Source organism: Loxodonta africana, chromosome 21, assembly GCF_030014295.1.
Source record: "Loxodonta africana isolate mLoxAfr1 chromosome 21, mLoxAfr1.hap2, whole genome shotgun sequence".
NCBI classification, from domain to species: domain Eukaryota; kingdom Metazoa; phylum Chordata; class Mammalia; order Proboscidea; family Elephantidae; genus Loxodonta; species Loxodonta africana.
In genome coordinates, this window is record NC_087362.1 from 32,617,084 (window position 1) to 32,636,009 (window position 18,926).

Consider the following 18,926-nt stretch of genomic DNA (forward strand, 5'->3'; position numbering starts at 1 on the left):
CTCTAAGGAAATATGAGCGGCATGGATGGACCAGGTGCTGTGCTGACAGATACACCCTCAACACACTGAGTGAAAATGCCATCTCCCAGTGGAGTGTACTGGCAGGAGCCTTTGGAGCAGTTTGGTTTTCTCAGAGTCTTGGATTCTCAAAATACCTGCCCTCTCTTAGAACCACTGTCCATTCACAGCCTCAGCTTGAGCCCAGGGTTCTTAAAAAGTTAGTCCCAATGATGCTATAAAACGTGCTGCTTCCAGAATGGTGGAGACCTGGTTTGAGGCCTGCCCCCTGCACGCTGGAGGAAGCCTAAGGGGTTTATTTGCTGTTAGCTGGAAAACTTGCTGAGCCCAGCTGAAAGCTGGCATGAGGTACTTTGCCTGAAGAGCTTTCTTTCTCAAAATCTCCTTCCTCCTAGGAGTGGGTGGACATAGGCAGTAAGTAATTCCCCCCCCAAAAAAGGGACATATAAATAGCAGCTTTACCCTTCCAGGGTCAATATTCTACAAATTTAAGACATCTCCCTCCTTAGCTAACTAAACCCTTGAGTCATCAACTGACTCTTATTTTTGACTACAAGTTTTGATTTCTGAAGAGCAGGGTTTCCCCTTCAAAACTTGTACTGAGCTGTGTGCCGGAAGGAAGCAGCCCCGGGATCCGGTGTCGCAGCCGACTTGACTCACCACCATGCTGTGGGAGAGCTGCTCCGCCGTCAGGCTGAGGCTGTAGTGCTGGGCCTCCAGCCGCCGGCACTGTGTCTGCAGCACATGCCGCTCCAGATTTTGCTCTGAAAAGACAAGAGGTGTGATTGCCTCAGCGCACAGCAGAGTCCCACTCTCACCCAGCGGCCTGTCCCTAGTGCAGGCAGCAGTACACCACAGTGCTCCACCTTCACACCGGGCACTGTACAAGGCACCAACTGATTACGTTCAGCCCCTCGGAGTAAGGACAAAGGGTCTGGAATCAAATGGCAACTTAAGGGATTCAAATGAAGTCATTCAGGGTGAACGTATGGCCTTAAAATGCATTCTTTCAAAAAGAAAGATTAAAAATAAGGGATAGGGTTTCAGTTTAAGCTGCTGGATAAAGGCCAGAGTAAACTTAGAGAAGGGAAAAAAAGTGAAAACATGAGGGAGGTAGGAGTTCAGTAAAACCATAACCCCACCAAGAAAAAAGGGCAAAGGCACAGGAGCAGTAAGTATTAGGGATAAAAGAGGCCATAGCCGCCGGCAGTCGAGAATGGCAAAATCCTAGGAAAAAAACAGGCTACTTGACCAAACGTAGAGAGGCCAGAACCACCTTGATCATGAAGTAAAAGTACAATAAATTGGAGTCTAGTACCACCTATAACTACCAGCTGTCGGTTTGTCGTACTGGGGTAATTTGTATGTTGCTGGAAGCTATGTCACTGGTATTTCAAGTACCAGCAAGGTCTCCCAGGTAGACAGGTTTCAGTGGAGCTTCCAGACTAAGACAGACCAGGAAGAGAGGCCTGGTGGTCTACTTTCAAAAATCAGCCAATAGTGCTGGAAGATGAGCCCCCTAGGTTGGAAAGCACTCAAAATGAACAGTGACCTCAACTACGCACTGGAGCACACCAACAGCCACAGTCTGATTATATGATTACTACAGGGAGTAAGAGAATCCATACATAAACCACTGGAACACAGAGAGTTCAGCAAGGTTGGTGGATATAAGATCAACATATAGGAAAAAGCATTTCTGTAATAAAAAAATACAACCAATTAAAAAATGTAATGGAGAAAAAGATCACAGTCACAAAAAAACTAAGCGAAACCTAAATCTGATAAAACTTATGGAAAAAACCAGCAAAAATGATTTAATAGTTTTATGACATCAGCAATAAGAACATCAAATCTGTAAGTTTGTTGCATCTGAAAAGTCTCGGTGAAACTTAAAAGGTGGTCTCAGAATTCCTGTGGGAAAGCCAGGGCCAAGGCTGACGAGGACAGGGTAGCAGGGCACAGAAGCTGCCCCAAGACCATCCTCAGCACATGTGAAGGTGCTGCATCAGAGTGAACCCCAGGGGAAGGCGACCCCTCCAGAAACCACCAGGATGAAGGGTTATCTGTGCAGGGAAAATGAAAATTAGCTCTCTACCTTACTCTACACACTGAATGCTATGCGTAACAAGAAAAGCAGAACTTGAAGGAAATACTGGATGACCTTGGGCTAGGGAAGAATTTTCCAAACAGGGCACCAAAAACTACAAACCCGTAGAAGATGGATGTGTGTCCATTAAAGACCAACGCATGGTTTGCCTTTCACCTGGGGAAGACTGAACCTCTGCCAAGAATAAAGTATTCAGGTTTTGACAAGGGCCTGCCTCCCCTGGCAAAGTGCTGGCTCAGTGCTGAGCAGGGAGTCACTGGCCTTGCTGGGATTCTCGGAGTCATGGCACATAGGCTCAGGCAGCAGCCAGGCCGACTCTGGTGGGGGCTTAGCTCATTCTCCAAGACCCTGTGCTTACACCAGGTAGGGCTCAGGGCTGGCTGAATTAGGATGGGGAGCAGGGGTCATGGCACTTACATCCCCGTGAGAATAGCCTCTGGTTTCCTCTGTGACAAGGAAGCCTGGCCAGTTGCAAGCCTGGGGACAGCTCTTGAACTAGGCTGAACATCTCTGAACAAAGCTGCGTCTCATTTGGACAAAACCTTCTGGTGTTTGTTATCTGGCTGTTCGGGACATCTAGGCTCTGGTACTGTCAGTTTGAAACAGTTCCCAAGGTTGGCAACAAAATCCTACATTAATTGGTCTATTAAGCTTTCTTTCATTTTCCACCTCCCTGCCCCCATTTTTACCTTCTATGTGTTCCTGGTAGGCTTCAAAAATGGCCTCAATCCCTTGCCACTTCCGCTTGGGGCCTTCCTCGTCCTCCTCTTCTCCATCTTCCTCGTCGTCATCGTCCTCTGAGTCCTGGTCCATCTCCTGGGCGATGGGGCCCTTCCTCCCTGGCGGGGGCTCCTGCTGGCCGTTGTGCTGGGGCCGGGGGAGCCGGCTGGAGGACTGCAGCTCAGGAATGTTGTAGTGGACAGACGTGTCCACCTTGTGGTTCTGCTCTGCCGACAGCACAGCCGTGTGCCCTATGGGAAGGGGGGAACCAGGCTCAGTCCTTGGTGCCTGCAGGAGAGAATGGGCTTGCCCTGTCCCTTGGTGACAAGTTCCTGTGGCTGCAGGTCTCCGGCAGGCCAGCCCTGTGCAGTATCCTCACAGACATAGACGCCCAGCAAGTCTGGGGTGTTGAGTCGGCACACCTACACTCCAATCATAACACTGTATCATAACATGTGCAGTGTGGCACACAGGTATTCAGGTGTTTTCCTTCCACCAGGTGTTGGCTCGGGCAGTGACCTGCGTGAACAGGTCTGCCCATAAAGACAGAGGGTCTGCCTATCTCAGCTGCAGCCCCATGGCAGACCAGAAAGCTGCTGCCCTCACACAGTGGGTACAGTTCAAACAGGCAGGGCAGGGACGACCCAGCCTTTTCTATCTTTAAACTCCTGACCAAATGGTCAAGGATGATGTTAGGAAACAGGTGAAGTAGAAAAGGTAAGACAAGTTGACAAAGCCTCTAAGGAGCCTCGGGGAGATGGTGTTGGCAAGCAGCACGACCAGGTACCCCTGAGTTTCTACAAGGATCTCAATGCCACTGTAGCTTCTCCTTTAGAGACCACGGGAAGGAAAACGCTCCATCCTTAGGAGGAGAGACCGTTTCCATCTGTTCAAAATGTTTCTATTGCATTCTTCCAAGTACATTCATGACAAAAACCCTAGAATGCACCCCCTCCCCATTTTTTTTTAAATCACTGTCATACGTATATTTAAAAAAATGCTTTTTACGCCTTCTAGTAATAAAAGGAGCCCTGGTGGTACAGTGGTTAAGAGCTTGGCTGCTCACCAAAGTCTGCTCCTTAGAAATCCCATGGGGCAGTTCTACTGTGTCCTATAGGGTTGCTATGAGTTGGAATTAACTTGATGGCAACAGGTTTGGCTTGGTTTTAGTAATAAACTTAAAAATGGTTTTGGCAAAACTAAATTATTTCTTCTGGCGATTAGAGTGCACAGAAATTTACCATGCTCAATAGTTATTCAACTGTTAAGGATTCTTTTCTAATCAACCTTAGCTTTTGACTCAGTGGGAATAAAACAACACTTCCCACCTGCGTCTCTGAGGGGATGATCACAGAGGCTCTGGCGGGAGCTGACTGATCTGTGACCAGAGTGCACGTGTGGTCCACCCTGTGGGGGTGCTGGGAAAGTACCACCCACAGAGCGCATGGTGGTCTATGCAGCAAGGCCTCACTTTGTGGCCTTACTAAAACCAGGTGGTTCTACTCATGCAGATGGCTTTTTTGCCAAATGTTCTGGGGTCTGCAGACAGCATTGCTATCACCTGGGAGCTGTTAGACCCTCAGGCTCCACCTAACCTACCAGTCAGGGCTTCTTCTATAGTGACTCATCTATATAACTGGAGCATACAGGGGCCTGAGAAGCCTTGTGATGGGCACCCGGAGGTGCAGCCACAGTCATGGGATGGCTGGCGCTCTAGAGTGTGTGGCAGCAGGGCTGAGCCAGGAGTAGCAAGTTACCTTTGTGTTTCTGCAAGGCCTTCTGGGTGGACTGCAGCACCGACTCATGGAACTGGTGCGCGAACTCCTCAGCCAGGAAGGGCTCCCAGGGCTTGCTCTTGCCGTTAATGCTGTGCGAAAGTGGCACGGGTATGTCCTTGGGTGCGGGGCCCCGGATGCAGTGCAGCAGGCTCAGGCCCTTCTTGCCCCCAGGCACCTCGCCCAGTCTGGTTTTCTCGCCGCAGGCAGGAGCTGGCTCCTGGGACCGGAGTGGTTCAAGTCTCACAGGCTCCACGGCCTTCGGGACGTCAGACAGGGATGCAGCAATGCTGCCAGGCTTGTCTGTGTCCAGGGAGGCCTGCTGCGTGGCTGGTTCTTTTAGAGACAGAAAGTGAGGGAAAAGGTTAAGAACTGCAAGTTCACATGCCAAGTGTCCATCACATGGACACTGACCACCAGAGGAGAGACCTAGTGAAGCCAAAGATTCGGGGGATGGTTAATTACAGGTCAGCGAACATTTTTATGGTCTGAAGACACAGCATGGTTACGAACAAGTCCACCCTTGAAAGGCGCCTCAGGAAGGTGTCGAGAAGAAGAGGATCTGAAGGAAGAAGCAAGTTGTTGAGTTCAGGCCACCGCAGAGGTAGGAAGTTAAGAGTCTAACAGAAAGAAGACCCATGAGGAGCGAAGAAGGGTCGAACAACAGACTCCCTGGTCCACTCAGGAAGTGGAGAGGCACAAACGGGGTAAGCATGGTGAGAGATGGCAGAGGCAAGTGCTGGAGAGGTTCGGAAAGGCAAAGACGCAGGGAGAGAGTGCCATGGAGGGAAGACAGGAGAGCAGTGGCCTAGATGGAGGCTTCCAGGCAGAGCGCTGTGGGCTGCTGGGATGGATCACAAGGCCTCCACACCCGGGAAGCTGGGACTCCTAACTCTGAGCCCCAAGGAGAGTCTTCACACTGCAGGAAACCACACATCACGTGAATGGGGTGCAGAGAAACACGGTCTCCAGAAGGCAGGTCCAAGATGAAGACATAGCCACCAGGACCAGAGCCTGGAATGCCACTTGCCCCGGCAGCCCTGCGGGCATCCCGGGGCGGTGGCCAATGGGGCTGTGTCCCGCCCCGCGCCTTACCGCTCAGGGAGGCAGCAGGACTGTCCCTCGGAGCGTGTGTCAGTGCGCCTGCCACTGCGGCCGACAGCGTCTTCTGCTTCATGGCATGGAGCATTTCAACAAGCCTCTCTGTGTCTGTGAGGAAAGCAGCCCGGGATTAACAAGGCCAAGGTGCCACTCTGGGGGAAAGGGGTCAGGTCCCAGCCCGGCTGCGACTAACAGGGCAAGACCGTGAGACCAACAAGAGGCAAGAGCTACCAGGTCTGCAGTCAGGAGGAGCCTTCACTTTAAAGTGAGTCCTGACTCCTCTCAGCCTTCACCGTGCAGTGCTATAGCCGAGTCCCCAAATTGCTGCTGTATAGCTACTACGGCCATGGGCACCTAAGGGCTTCTGAGGACACATTCTTGTTGAAGAAAGGAGAGTCAGTCCCAGCACAAGGAACGACCAGGGTCAGGAAGTACAGCCACGTGTGTGTACCTTCTCACCCCTCATGACAACCACCCCCTCACTGAGGAGGAAGATACCTGCCGTGCCTGTGTCAGGGCTACCTGTAGCCGCATCACCTGTGATGTCCTCCAGAAATCAAGCCAGACAAAAACAAAACTGCCCACGCCTAGAGATTTGCACTGGTGACAAACATGTCACTACTTTAAGGGAGTCTGCGGGTGGAGCCAACAGTTAAGGCACTCAACTGCTAGCTGTAAGGTTGGAGGATTGAGTCCACCTATAGGCACCTCAGAAGAAAGGCCTGGTGATCTATCTCCAAAAACTCAGCCATAGAAAACACTACGGAGCATAGCTCTACTCTGACACACTTGGGGTTACTATGAGTTGAAGTCAACTCCATGGCAACTGGTTTTTACTCCTTAAAGGGAAAGAGAAAATTCCAGCTTACTGGCTAAACGTAAAAAGTACTCTTCTACACCCCAATCATGAAACAAAGCCACTAAATGACCCTTCAGCACTCTCTGCTACCTGCTGGTTTTCTTCCAGAGAAGGAAGCAGGTATGAGAGGGGAGCTCATGCAAATGGGTGGTTGAGGGAAAAGGACAGACAGAGAGAGAGAAGAGTGGAGTCAAGTTTACCCCTAAGCCAAGGTCCATGGCACAATGTGTGTGGATGCAGGGCCAGTCACCCACTCGGCGTGAGCTGGCTCTGCCTGGGGGCTGCAGGCCACCAGATCACAGGCCCTAAGACTTCCTGCCACAGAACATGGGACACAGTCGCCATGTCAGCAGTGCAGTGAGGGGAAGCCCGCTACCACTCCAGCTTGGAGTGTCCCGAGCCAGAAGGCACCAAACCTCTGCTCAAAGACCTCACCTGCTCAGAAGCGCTGTCTGTCTGACAGCGACAAGAGCATCGCCTGCCTGTACGGGCATCACAGACAGGACAAGCAGGTCTCTGCTGTGCGTATGGCAACTACAGCATGGGCTCCCGGGATGATCTTGAGGACGCATTCTCACTGACGGCAAAAAAGAGCCAGTCCCAGCAAAAGGAATGACTGAGACCATGCAGAGGCAATGCAGGAAGCACAGCTGTGCCTACACGTGTGGACCAAGAGAACGTGGGCCCAGAGGCAGGCGACGCAGAGAGACAAGAAGGTGGAGACGTGGGCACGGTGGATGGACCATGGGGAGGCTGGAGACATCCCTAGCCGAGCATATCTCAAGAGCCTGCCTGTGCCACCCAGCGACCCCGTGGGGCCCAGGCCTCACCTTTCCTCCTCTCGGCACTGATGTGTGTCAGGTTGAAGATGGTCAGGAACTTCTTCTTCTCCTCAAAGTTGGGGCTGCTGTTCATCTCGTCGGGGCTGTAGCGGGTGGACAGCACCAGGCGCGGGGAGGGGGTCTGCCGCTTGCTCTGGACTGTTGGGGGCGACGGGCTCCTCTCCCGCAGCATCCGCCGCCGTTTCCGCCGCTTCTGCGTCAGCAGCTCCTCCTTCTGCTGTTGGGTGGTCAAGCCAAAAAGTTGCAAAAACTCTAGCTTCTAGATTGGGAGAGAGCACAAGTCAGTGTGAATGCAGGCGCCTGCCCCCGCCCCTGTCCTACCCATGAGCACCATGGGGACGCAGACCTCAGAGGATGTGTCCAGCTTCAGGGGCGGCTGCTCGGCGACGCAGCGGAGGTGGGCCCTGACCTCCTCCTCGTCGCTCTCGTCGTAGGAGTCATCCAGGTCGTAGTAGTACCCTGGTAGCGGAAATGGGTTTGCTCAGGCTGGGAGCATCAGTTCTCCAGTGCCCCTGCTGGAGGTGCATGTGAGTGGGACTCCCCTGAGACATGGGAGCACCCACCCCACCAGGCAGACATCTGCACTGGTCCCAGTAGTCCTGGGCTTCCCAGGGGTGTCAGGCAGGGACGGAGGCCAGTCAGCACCTGTGCATACTCCCTCCTGAGGAGCCGCTGGGTCCCCACCCAGGGCAGGCCAGGCTTATACTGGTCCCATCCTCCCAAAGACACAAAGCAGGCCCACCCCCCCACAAAGGACAGCAGCGGAGTCCCTCTTCAAGGCCCCCAACTCAGCCTAGACCCACAACCTGGGGCTCAGCCTCCAGCTTCTGGGCTGTACTCAGCACTCGATCAGGCCCTAGAGCCTTGAGACCAGCCAGAGCAAAGACCACTGATCTGAGGCCTTGACTCTCCCCCCAGCCCCAGTCTCTGCTAGGGGTCTACACCCTCCTCTCTCTGCCCTCATCCAGGGAAACCCAAGGAGCTGCTGGTTGCATCAGAATGGAAAGAGTGCCTGGCCCCGTCCTGAGCAATGCCTGCTGTTGCCCCCCTTGGCCTGCAGTTTATGGCAGCCCTGTCACACTATCCGATTAATACTTAAAGCCATCTTATTAGCCTGTGCTCATCACTTATTAATCGGGCATGTCTGTAGGAGCGTCTTCACAAACAGCTTTGATTTGGCTTTTTGGGTCAGCGTGTATGGCAGCAGGGGCCACAGGCAGTCTGCCCAACCCAGATGTCAGGTACTGAATTCACTACCTGGGGCTTGCTGACTACCTGGCGCCAGAGGCAGGGAGCCTGGTACCCGCCCGGCCTCTGCCCTGCTCACCCCCACCCCTGAGGAAAGCACTCGGGGCAGGCACTGACCTTTCTCCTGGGCCTCGCGCCGCTTGCGCTCCTCCAGGTCCAGCTTGCTCACCAGCCTGCGGCGCTGCTGCAGGAACTCGTCATAGATGTAGGCTGGGTCGGGGCCTCGCTGTGTTGGGGGCCGCCCGCCCAGCTCCCCAAAGGGGGCAGCCTGGCTGAGGGAGGCCCGCTGCTGGCCCAGGAGGATCTGGGTAGACTTCTCGAGCTCGGCAAGGAAGGGCCCAGGCCCGTGCGGGAAGGCCGGGTGTTCCAGGCTCCCTGCCTCCCGTGGCGGCGGCTGGAACTTGTCCAGGGAGGCAGCCTCTCGCTTCCGGGGCCCCTCCTCAGCCTTCTCCGGGCAGTAGACTCGCTCTACCTTCACCAGCGGCACGGCAGCCTGGCGGCTGGGCTCCAATGAGCCTGGGTGGCTGTGCAGAGGGTGGCTATCAGGGGCTCGCCGGGGCTCCAGAGTGTTGTCCATCAGGGACACAGGGTTCCAGAGGGCTGTGGGCACTGTGTGGTGCTGAGGCTTGGGCGAGATGAGGGGTGGGGGCCCACCAAAGTGCTGCGAGGGGTCTCGGCTGCCTGGCTCATGACGGTTTGGCCCGGGCCTGGAAGTGAACATACGATGCCATCAGACTCGCCTGAGGGCCCCACCTGGAAGGGGAGGCCAGAGAGCCAGAACTGCAAGGGGATGGAAATGCCTTCTCTAAGCCCCTCGACTGAAGCGCAGGGACGATGACGCAGCTGGGCTCCATCTGACACCGAGTTACACACCCCTCCGTTTCCTCTTCAAACATGTGAGGCACGTGTCTAAAGACCCACTTTTCAGAGAGATGCAGAGGCTCAGTGGAGGGTCATGGCCTGTCCTAGCTGCCTAGGTATGATCTGACCCAACCTCCTGTTCTATTTCTCCATCACGCCCTTACCATGCTCACTCTACTCTGCCTTCCAAACCTCTCTGGGGTCTCCTAAGGACAGACCCTCACCGTAGCCCACAGCAGAGTATGTGGCTCATGTGGAAGACAGGGTCTGCGTGGCACCCACCTCTAGATGTACCAAGTGATTGGCAAATAATGGGGGGTGGGCCAGCCTCCTTAAAGGTGCTACTAGTCCCCACCCCCTTTTCCTTTCAGGAGAGCAACAAGAGAGCAAGGCTGCCGTTGCTGACCCCCAGTGGCCCTGGCCAGAACAGCAGTGCCCCAGAGGCTCCTCGCTGTAGCCCAGCTTCCAGTGTTCCAGGCAGCAAACAGCTGGGTCCACACAGAAGACAGTCCAAGGAAAGAAGCCTCTTGCACCAGGAACCACCCCACTCCACAGCAAGTTTGCCCAACATCGTACTAATGACTTGTTCCCTCAGTGCACCTAAAATAAGCCCCAACTCACAAAAGACTGTTTGGGGTACTGTTTTCCCAAAGTTTATTTTTAAGGAGCACGCATGTACATTTGGCCCAAGTAGTCTGGGGCAAGGCCTGAGGGACAGAGGGGCAGAGGCTACAGGCAGCGGCCAGGCCCCAGGGCCCTCTCCCCACCTGGCCGGGGAGCATCGTTTGACCACAGGCCACAAAGCTGAGAAACCCAATGCCCACTGCACCTCAGGGTCAGCAGAGTACAAAAGGGGACCATATCAAGAAAATGTTGGTTCTTAAGTAAACAGCAAAGGAATAAAACCTGTTAGCAGAATAAATATTTCATGCACCGGAGCTGAGCGTTCAGTGGTTTTCTAGCTCAGAGCACAAGGACCGCCTGTCGTAATGCGGAGTTCATGTTCCTGTGATGAGTACTGGAGCTCCAGCAGACACCTTGCCTCCTGGTAGCACCTGGCCCGCTGAGGCTGTGCAGGTTACAGGCAGAGGAGGGCACCCGCCAAGGACCAGTCTCTGCTTCCCTGGGTGAGGACTCTGAAGGGCAGGGGTAGCCTCACCCAGCAGACTGGACTAAACCCAGACAGAAGCTAAGCTACTCCCGTCGCGACTCCCAGACCACTGGCAGTCAGGGCAGCTGCCTGGAGGGGCTGGGTGCCGCCCCCCAGCACAGACCTGTGAGAACACAGGAGGAGAGGAGGGACCCACACACGAGGACTTTGTGAACCAGAGTGCCTAGTATTTGCTGTCCTGGGTAGCACCACTGGGCATTGAGTGGGAAAGGAGCTTAGGAACCTTTCTGCTTGTCCCTGGTGTGCAAAGATGGGGAAACTGAGGCCCAGAGAGGGGTTGTGGTCCCTGAGTCCCCAGCCAGCCCCCCTGCTGTGGGTCTTAGGCCACCCTATTCACAGGAGGCCTGGAGGAGTGGGTAAGCCCCAGGCCAGAGCTGCCCGGGCTGCTGTTCTTGGCCCAAGGCAGCCAAGAGCTTCAAGATGGAAAAGAGGGCCTCCCAGGAGTCTTTTATCACGGGGTTTGAGAAATGGGTATATTTTCGTTATAAAAACAATAAAGCTAACTTTTTATTTCAATAAGAACAAAAGGAAGCCCTGCTGCCATTAAAAATTTAAAAAGTCCAGGCTGCGAAGCCTGGGAAGGACAGATACTGATCGGAACAGAAAGCTCCTTCCTCATGTTCTTTGGGCAGCCCACTGGGGCCTGGGCTTAGCTGCCTCGTTTCCCTCTCAGAGTCTCAGCTTCCTCATCAGCAAAGCGGGGTTATAACAAGAAGGCGAAAAGAAGTGACTCAGGCAAGAACACAGCAGGACACTAGGCAAACAGCAGGTGCTCAATAGATGCTGCCAGCACTCGACGCCCACATCCAGCCTCACCTGGTGCTCTCAGGCCGGTGCTCTACCTCCGCTGGCATCGGGGGGCGGCCCATGTCCAGGTGCTGCTCCAGCACCTGCTGCCGGAACTCTGACACCTGCGACTGCCGGTCCTCCTTCTCCTGCCGTAGCCGCCGCTGTCGCGCCAGCCACTTCTCCTCCTCGTTGGTGCGCTGAATGAGCAGTGCTGCGGCTGCGCTGCTGCCGGGCAGTGCCTGGAAGACGCCGTGGCTGGAGATGAGGCCGGGCACGCCGGGGTGTGGGGCAGGCGTCGGGTGCAAGGGATGTGGCACGGGCTTGGGCGCCTGCAGGCCGGCCTCCTTGAGCTTCTCTGTGGGGGAAAACACCATCACCCAACGCACGAGGCCCAGTGCCTGCCCCTGTCAACCACCCAGAGCAGCAAGTGCGCTGCAGGAGGGTCTTCCCCTGGCCAGGACCGGACCCTTGCAAAGGGCCTATGGACATGTTCAGGAAGCACGTCCTGCCTAGCCAAGGGCCTTGGGCCCACCAAGAGCCAGAGCCAGCTCGCACTGCTTACATGAGCAGACGGAAACTCTCAGGAATTGTGGAAGCTGGCCGCTAAACACAACCATTGCTGAAAGTTAAGGATGTACGATGAAGTAAATTACGTCAAAAACAAACCTCAAAGCTTGTCACTCCCAATTTTTTCACCACATATTGTTCTCTGCTCTCAAGGGGCACTACTTGTGCACCGGTGTGGTATACACTATGGTGACCCACACTCACCTCGACTGTTTAGTGATGCCGGCCCTGGCAGGAATGTATGCACTGTGGGAACGGCAAACGCAGATCGGGGCCTTCTAGGAGAGCCAGTCCCCAGACACTGCCAACCTCGCCAGCTGGTCACCGCCCCTGCCCGCTCACCACTCCCCCACCCCGACAGGCTATGCCCCTGTCTGGTACCTGTGCGGGTTGGGGTCAGCTGCTCCGAGGGCTTGGCCCGCTCGTCTGCAGCAAGGCCTCGCAGTGCATGCAGCTCAGCTACAGGCAGGAAGGTGGGCTCTAATGCCTTGGCAGCCAGCAGCTCCTTCTCTCGGGCCCGCTGCTCCCGCTGGCGTTCCAGCTCCCGCTCCTTCTCGCGCTCGCGTTCCAGCTCCTTCTCACGTTCTCGCTCCTTCTCACGCTCACGCTCCTTTTCCCGCTCCCGGTCAGCCTCCCGCTCTCGCTCCCGCCGCAGTTCCTCATCCATCTGCAGCCTGAGGGGGAGCAGAGAGTCCAATGAGGTGCACTGTGGGAGGGAACCAGGGGTGTCCACAGAAGGGGAGGCCCTCACCCTGGCCCAGTTCGCCATGAAAAAGCACTCTACCCTGAACAGCGGTGGGAGCTAAGCAGACCCCCCTTTCCCTGTGTCACACCATGAAGAGATCAGCCCAAGAGAGCCAGTTATAGCACTTCCTAAGCACACCGTCCCCTTAGCCTGTGACAAGCCTGACTACAACTACGTGTTGAAGCCTCAACTACCCCGCCCTCATTTTGTGTGCGAAGACACAGGGGATTGAGTGGGTAAGGAGCCGCCCGGTCGCACACACAGCTGGCTGCTCTGCTGCAGGGGGGCAGCATGGCCCACGTGTGCGGGGCTCACCTCCCCACGCTGGGGCTCACCTCTCTGCGCTGAGGCTGGATAGCCGGTCGGAGTGCAGCGCAGCCAGGGATGAGTGGGTGAGCTCGGGCGGGTAGCGGACCCCCGACAAGTGCAGGTGCATCGCTGAGGGGTGCAGCGGGGGCAGGGAGCTGGGTGCGGGCAGGGGGTAGAAGGGGGACCTCAGGGCTGACAGGCAGTAGGAGTCATCCATCCTGTGCAGGGACACAGCAGCCATGAGCATGGTACACCAATGTGCACCCCAGTTTAAAGACAAGAGAAACAAACAGGAGCTGGCTCACGCCCTTGGCCTTTCTACCAGGTACACTTGCCAGGAGTGTCCATCTTGGAGCTCGCTAGATGTGGAGGGGTGCCCTGCAGTAAGGAACCCCCGCCCACGAGCAGCTCAGGGTTCCCATTGACCAGGACCACCAAGTACTGCCAGGGGCTGTGCAGGACAGACAGCTGGGGCTCTAAGGCCCACCACAAACTTGATGGGCCAAGTTGGCACGCTGAGAAGCCTGGCACAGGGGCCTCCCCTGGGTGGGCACTGCTTCGCCGTGGAGCAGAGGACCCCCGCCCCCCACCACATACTTGAGCCCCATGCACCGTCTGCCAGCAGCTCTGTGGTCAGCAGGGCTGATGTAATAGAGGAGGATGGGAGAGGGTGGCTCAGACGGTGGGGGGTGGGGGGCGGTGGAGTGGTCTCCCACCACAGGGGCCGAGGGGGTGCAGGGGACTCAGGCTGGGCACAGGTGGGGGCTGTTCATTTTGCCCTTTACAGATGAGGCACCTCAACAGGAGGGTATGCAGGGAGGAGGCTGCAGTGGTGGGGGGTGGGGGGGTGGCACGTAGGGGCAGGTCTGGGCCTCAGCTCACCTGAAGGCAGGGTGTGGGAAGGGGTGTGGGGTCAGGTAGCTGGGGTGGTAGTAGGCTGCGGCAGTGGCAGGGTCCAGGCCGAGCGGAGGCAAGGAGGACATGCGCAGGTCCTCGGCGGTGTGGTAGGGCCTGAAGCTCCTCAGGTAGTCCTCAGTCACTGTGCTGGGCGGCACCACATGGTGCACGGGCCGCTGCAGGCTGTGGGTGGGACACAGGAGACAGTGAACCGTGTGCCCCCCACCAGCAGAGAGAGGCATCTCAAGGACAAGCCCAGCCTCCCACTGCCAAGATGCTCCGAGGTGGGCAGGGGGCAATAACTGCTCCAGGGGTCACAGCCTGGAGAGGCCCCAGCCCTGAGAACCAAGGGCAGAGGGTACAGGCAGGGATGGAGAGCAGTCATCAGCTGGGCTGTAAAGTATGGGAGAAGGCGCAGGTGGGCCTGGCCCTGACCTGGAGCCCGTGTGCCCTCCCTAGCCCTGTCTCCCCCACCGTGGACTTACTTGAGTGGTGGGAAGCGGGAGTCTTGGACGACTGAGCTGGGGGAGATCCCAAAAGGGTAGGGGGTGCTGAGGAGGTGGGAGGGAATGGCTGGGCCGCCTGCCTTCTCCTGGGGCAGTGGGGGCTCCACAATGAGGCGCTCCCGGCTGCTGCTGCCACCCCTTGAGCCAGCATCCTGCTGGGGACAGGGATGAAGCAGTGTGGGTTAGAGGATTCATGGCCGGCACGGGTGGACCCCGACTGTCTTCCTCTGGGCTCAAAGAAGGCTCTCGATGCCATGAGGGCTCTCTTTAGGGGCCTCCTCCGCAGGGCCAGGGCCGCCAAGTCTGCATATCCTGGGATATGATGCACAGGAGGGGTGGAAGAACAGCCACACCTGCCTCAGACACCTGTGCTCTCCTGGTACGAACCTGGGGTCATGCCAGGTCCCAAGCCTGACCCAGGCACCAGCTCTACCCGCAGTGGAAAACACCCACCCACTGATTGCCAGCACAGGGCACCCCCCTCAGGGCCAGGCAGGCATCTGGGGTGCTGCCTGCCACCCCCACACGCATGGTGCCCTTGCTGCCCTATCGAGAGGCCACAGAAAGCCAGCACTGCCCAGGGCTGAAAAGGCTGGTCTGTTCCCAGCCACTGCCTGAGTGGCCCTGGCACCTGCCAGGCCTACCTGGGAACACCTTCGCATACGCAGCCTGCTCTGCCTCGTGGACAGAGAGCAGATGAGGGTTGGCTGGGGGAGGGGGACCCCAGGAACACCAGAGAAGGGCCACTCCAGACAAGAAAGGGAAGAGGAGGAAGCTCCAAGGTGCCACCCCAAGCCCAGGTGGAGGACACTGCAAGCTGTGTGTGGGAGAAGCCACAGGTCAAAGGTCACCTGTGTGGACACCCTGGGGAAGTAGGCCGTGGAAAAGGAACCGAGTGAGAAGGTCCAAAAGGCAAGCGTTAGTCTCGGATGCCACCTGGGCACAGGCCCCAGGCATCCCCCAAAATGAGGACGAGGAAGGCCCAGGCCTCCAGAGGTGTCAGGGAATCATACACCTGTGGCCACCTGCCCCAGGGCCCAGCCAAGCCTTCTGAGCAGAGTAGGGGACCTCTGCACACCGAGCCCCCCGATGCCCCTGAGGCAGGTCTGGTTGCTGCAGTCAGCAGAGGCAAACTGGAGCTCAGAAGGGAGGGACAGTCTGTCCTCCCCAAGTCCCTGGTGTATCCACTGCGCCAGGGCACCGAAGCCCAGCAACAAGGGGGCCTGGCTCTACCCTTCTCCTCGCCAACCTCAGTGGGTCTCAGGGGGCTCCCGGGAAGGTTTATGGAAACATGGAGACTTCCTGCCTTCCTCATGGTCCCTTTCTCCTTGGCTTTGCTATGGGTCGTCTGTGAGCCTTGCAGACGGAGGGCAGCAGGGCTCTCCTGCCTGAGTTGATCTGTGTCAGCATGTGGGAAGGATTGCTGCAACCACCCTATTCCAGAGGCCCATGCATCTTGGAATCGGCAGATGTGACACCCCCAGCACATGCCCCACAAGATTTAAATTGCGCAAGTGAGCCAGTGGCACAGCTGGAGCCGGCAGGAAGGACTTGTTGGTCAAGCGCGTTCACCCAGCCCTGCTGTCAGCTCGTCAGAGGACATGCCAGTGATGACTGAGAGCTGGGCCCACTCGTCAGAATCCTAACTAGCAGCAGCATCTGCCCCCTTTCCTCTCACTTGGCTCGGGCCCTCTGCTCATGGTGGGTCCCGTGGGCTTGCAACCTCTGACCTGCCCGAGGAGGAGCTCAAGGCTGCGGTGTGCACACCAACACCCTGATCAGAGCCAGACTGCAGCCCACACCTCCCACCTCCCAGTCTTCCACGGAACCTTCTACACCAGGGCCAGATGCCCAGGCCCCAGGTCTCCATGCAGCCTACATGGGGGAAGGAGATCCCACGCAAATCCCACACAGGCCCTGTGCCTCAGGCAAACGTGCCAGCCACGGCACCTCTCATAGCACAGTAGAGTGACTGTACAGATGTGGATGGAAAGTAGGGTGCAGCCTCAGCACGGGAGCTCACATATAGGTATGCCCCCAGCCTACGCCATCACCCTCACCCTCCTAAATGCCCCCAGTGACACCCTGTGGGGCCACCTCCTCACACCCCCACCTGCTATGCCCAGGGCCAGCTGGGTGGGTGAGTGCCCAGCGTCAGCGAAGGGGAGCGGTGCAAAGGGCACCCACACAGTTCATGCACTGACTGGCTCTGACTGAGGGGCAGGGAGGAGCTGCTGCTGTGCCACAGTCTGGGAGGGGTGGAAGGGTGCAGCACTGTCCAGGACACTCTGGGGAGGAAGGGGGTCCTGGACACTCTTGGGACAGGGAGGAGGGTCCCGGATACCCTGGGGAAGAGAAGGGGGTCCCTGGAGCCCAAGGCCTCCAGGTACCAGGGCAGCACCCCTGATGGATGCCAGGCCCAAAGCAGATTGAATTCCACTCTGGGTGCACAGGACAACCCCGCAGAGGGCTGTCTGCACCTGCCCAGGCACCCCCTGGGCTCAGCCAGCACCCATTCCTGTGGGCCAGAGGTGGTGAGCACCTGCAGGAGGGCCTTGTTCCAGGAGACGCTCCCAGCACACCAGCCCCAACACGGCTTTTACACGATTCTAGCAGGTGAGGAGGGTCCAGGAGGGGCCTGCTCGGCTCAGAGCACCCCTCAGCAGGCCCTTCTCTTCCCTACCAAGGACAAAGGCTGCACGAAAGCAGCTGGGCCAGATGGCACTTTCCCAGCTGGACTGAGAGGCCAGCAGGGAGGGCTGACGGGCAGGGCAAGGGGCTGGAGAGCCAGGCCTCACCTTTGTGCTCCAGGTCTGACTGGGCTAGCCCAGCCTCTGGGAACTAGGGCAGCTGGCCAGGAGCCTGAGGAGGGGCCACACAGGGTGGGGAAAGTGGGGCAGAGCCCCTAACCCAGGCCTGGCCAGCCACCCCAAGTCCCCAAAGCTGCAGTGGCCAGGGTCTCCTGCCACCCCCAGCAGGCCACTGAACGTTGGGGTGCACCTGCAGTGTCTCTTTATTATTTCTGAGCAGCCATGGCTGTGAGCAGAGCTATAGCCATAGATGAAAGAGTGAACGGGGATGGAGGGAAGGACCGCTGTCCTCTGGTTATCAGAGGCCACTCTGCCACCCTGTCAGCAGACATGCCCTGTTAGCTTTGCAATCGACGGCTCCCTTTAATCTGCCATTCCCTGCCAAGCTCCTGGGAACAGCAGTGATCCCCACGAGGAAGCTCCAGAGCCGCCTCCCGCCTGTCTCCTCTTCTACCACCAACTTCATGAGGTTCTTCCTTCTCCTTTCCCCCATACCCGCCCAGAAGTAGGAAATCCTGGTGGAGGCTTTGTGTGGGTGACGAGCCATCCATCAGCTGCAATCCAGCCCCTCCTCGCTCCCTGCTGGTGCTCTGTATCATTAGCTGCCCTGGCACTAAGCTGCCAACAGCTCTGCCCTGGCCCCTTCTCAGGGCCCACTAAGGAAAACGATGGTGCTGAGAGCAGAGCCATGTGGTGAAGGCACTCGTGCCTCCCCGAGGAGGAGACTCATGAGATGCCCATCGAGGGGCAGGAGGGGACCAGGCAGCTGGGCGTGGGGCTCTGACCTCAGAGCAGCTTGCCCCCAGCGGGTGGGAGGGCAGGGCCAGCTGGAAGAGCCTCGCCTGAGGGAGGAATGAAACAATGGGGGCTGGGGGCAGCTGTCACCAGCAGGCCAGGCCTGAGCTGGGCCCCGGCAAGACCAGATGCCACCGGGCCATGACAGAGGAGAGGGCGGGAGCTGCCGCTGCGTGAGCCAGAGGATGTGGGGTCCCCGAGATTAACTGGCCCTTGGTGGTGGCTGGCAGCTGAGGGCAGGGAGCCAGGGCTCCCTGGAGCAGAGGACCAAAGAGGTCCGGGAGGAGCCAAGTGCACCGGGCCCCAAACCCCTCTGGGGGCTAAGGCGTATAGGCAAGCACACAGCCAAGGCCTGCCTGCTCCTCATCCAGGACTGTGGGAGACCCTCAGACAGTACACATGCAAGCAACACTAGCGGGGTACAAGGTGGAGAGGGTCCGAGGGCAGATGGCTGGCCGGAAATAATGCCAAGGGACAGGCCTGTCACACAAGCCAGAGATGACAAGTCAGGCCACCCCTGAGTCCTGGCCCAAAGCCACCTCCAGGGTCCAGGAGTACCCACTGGGCCTCCAAGATGAGAATCACACCCTCCCTGGACCTCTCATCCTGGCGGGTCAGTGGGCCAGGCACGCCATTTCCTGTCTCACCTCCCGGCATGTCTGGGCACTAGGGTCACTGTAACAGCAACTGTCCCTTGACTGTGCAGACTGAAGCTGCCACCCTAAGCGCCGTTACATGGTCTCGCACTCTGCCTCACGACTCTCCCCAGGTGGGCAGTGCTGTCCCCACTTTGCAGAAGAAAC

The 18,926-nt window shown here is 57.4% G+C and overlaps 2 protein-coding genes across 14 annotated transcripts in view; one reads left to right on the forward strand and one right to left on the reverse strand.

Moving 5' to 3' along the window:
* Positions 1–11,714, forward strand: part of GINS2 (GINS complex subunit 2) — a 39,644-nt gene extending 27,930 nt beyond the window's left edge. For both annotated transcript variants that reach the window (XR_002787721.2, XR_010318830.1), the window contains exon 7: positions 9,906–11,714. The gene's annotated coding sequence lies outside the window, so the exon portion shown is untranslated. The remainder of the gene's footprint in view (positions 1–9,905) is intronic.
* Positions 1–18,926, reverse strand: part of GSE1 (Gse1 coiled-coil protein) — a 151,986-nt gene that overhangs the window by 2,150 nt on the left and 130,910 nt on the right. For 11 of the 12 annotated variants that reach the window (XM_064273697.1, XM_064273695.1, XM_064273692.1 and 8 more), the window contains 12 exons: positions 14,498–14,673; positions 13,998–14,195; positions 13,142–13,333; positions 12,443–12,735; positions 11,522–11,849; positions 8,791–9,380; positions 7,772–7,884; positions 7,414–7,684; positions 5,719–5,832; positions 4,606–4,959; positions 2,818–3,099; positions 679–782 (listed from right to left, as the gene is read on the reverse strand). In XM_064273697.1, coding sequence (XP_064129767.1) covers positions 679–782; positions 2,818–3,099; positions 4,606–4,959; positions 5,719–5,832; positions 7,414–7,684; positions 7,772–7,884; positions 8,791–9,380; positions 11,522–11,849; positions 12,443–12,735; positions 13,142–13,333; positions 13,998–14,195; positions 14,498–14,673 — 3,015 coding nt within the window. The remainder of the gene's footprint in view (positions 1–678; positions 783–2,817; positions 3,100–4,605; positions 4,960–5,718; positions 5,833–7,413; positions 7,685–7,771; positions 7,885–8,790; positions 9,381–11,521; positions 11,850–12,442; positions 12,736–13,141; positions 13,334–13,997; positions 14,196–14,497; positions 14,674–18,926) is intronic. The other variant, XM_023558100.2, reaches the window with a different exon arrangement.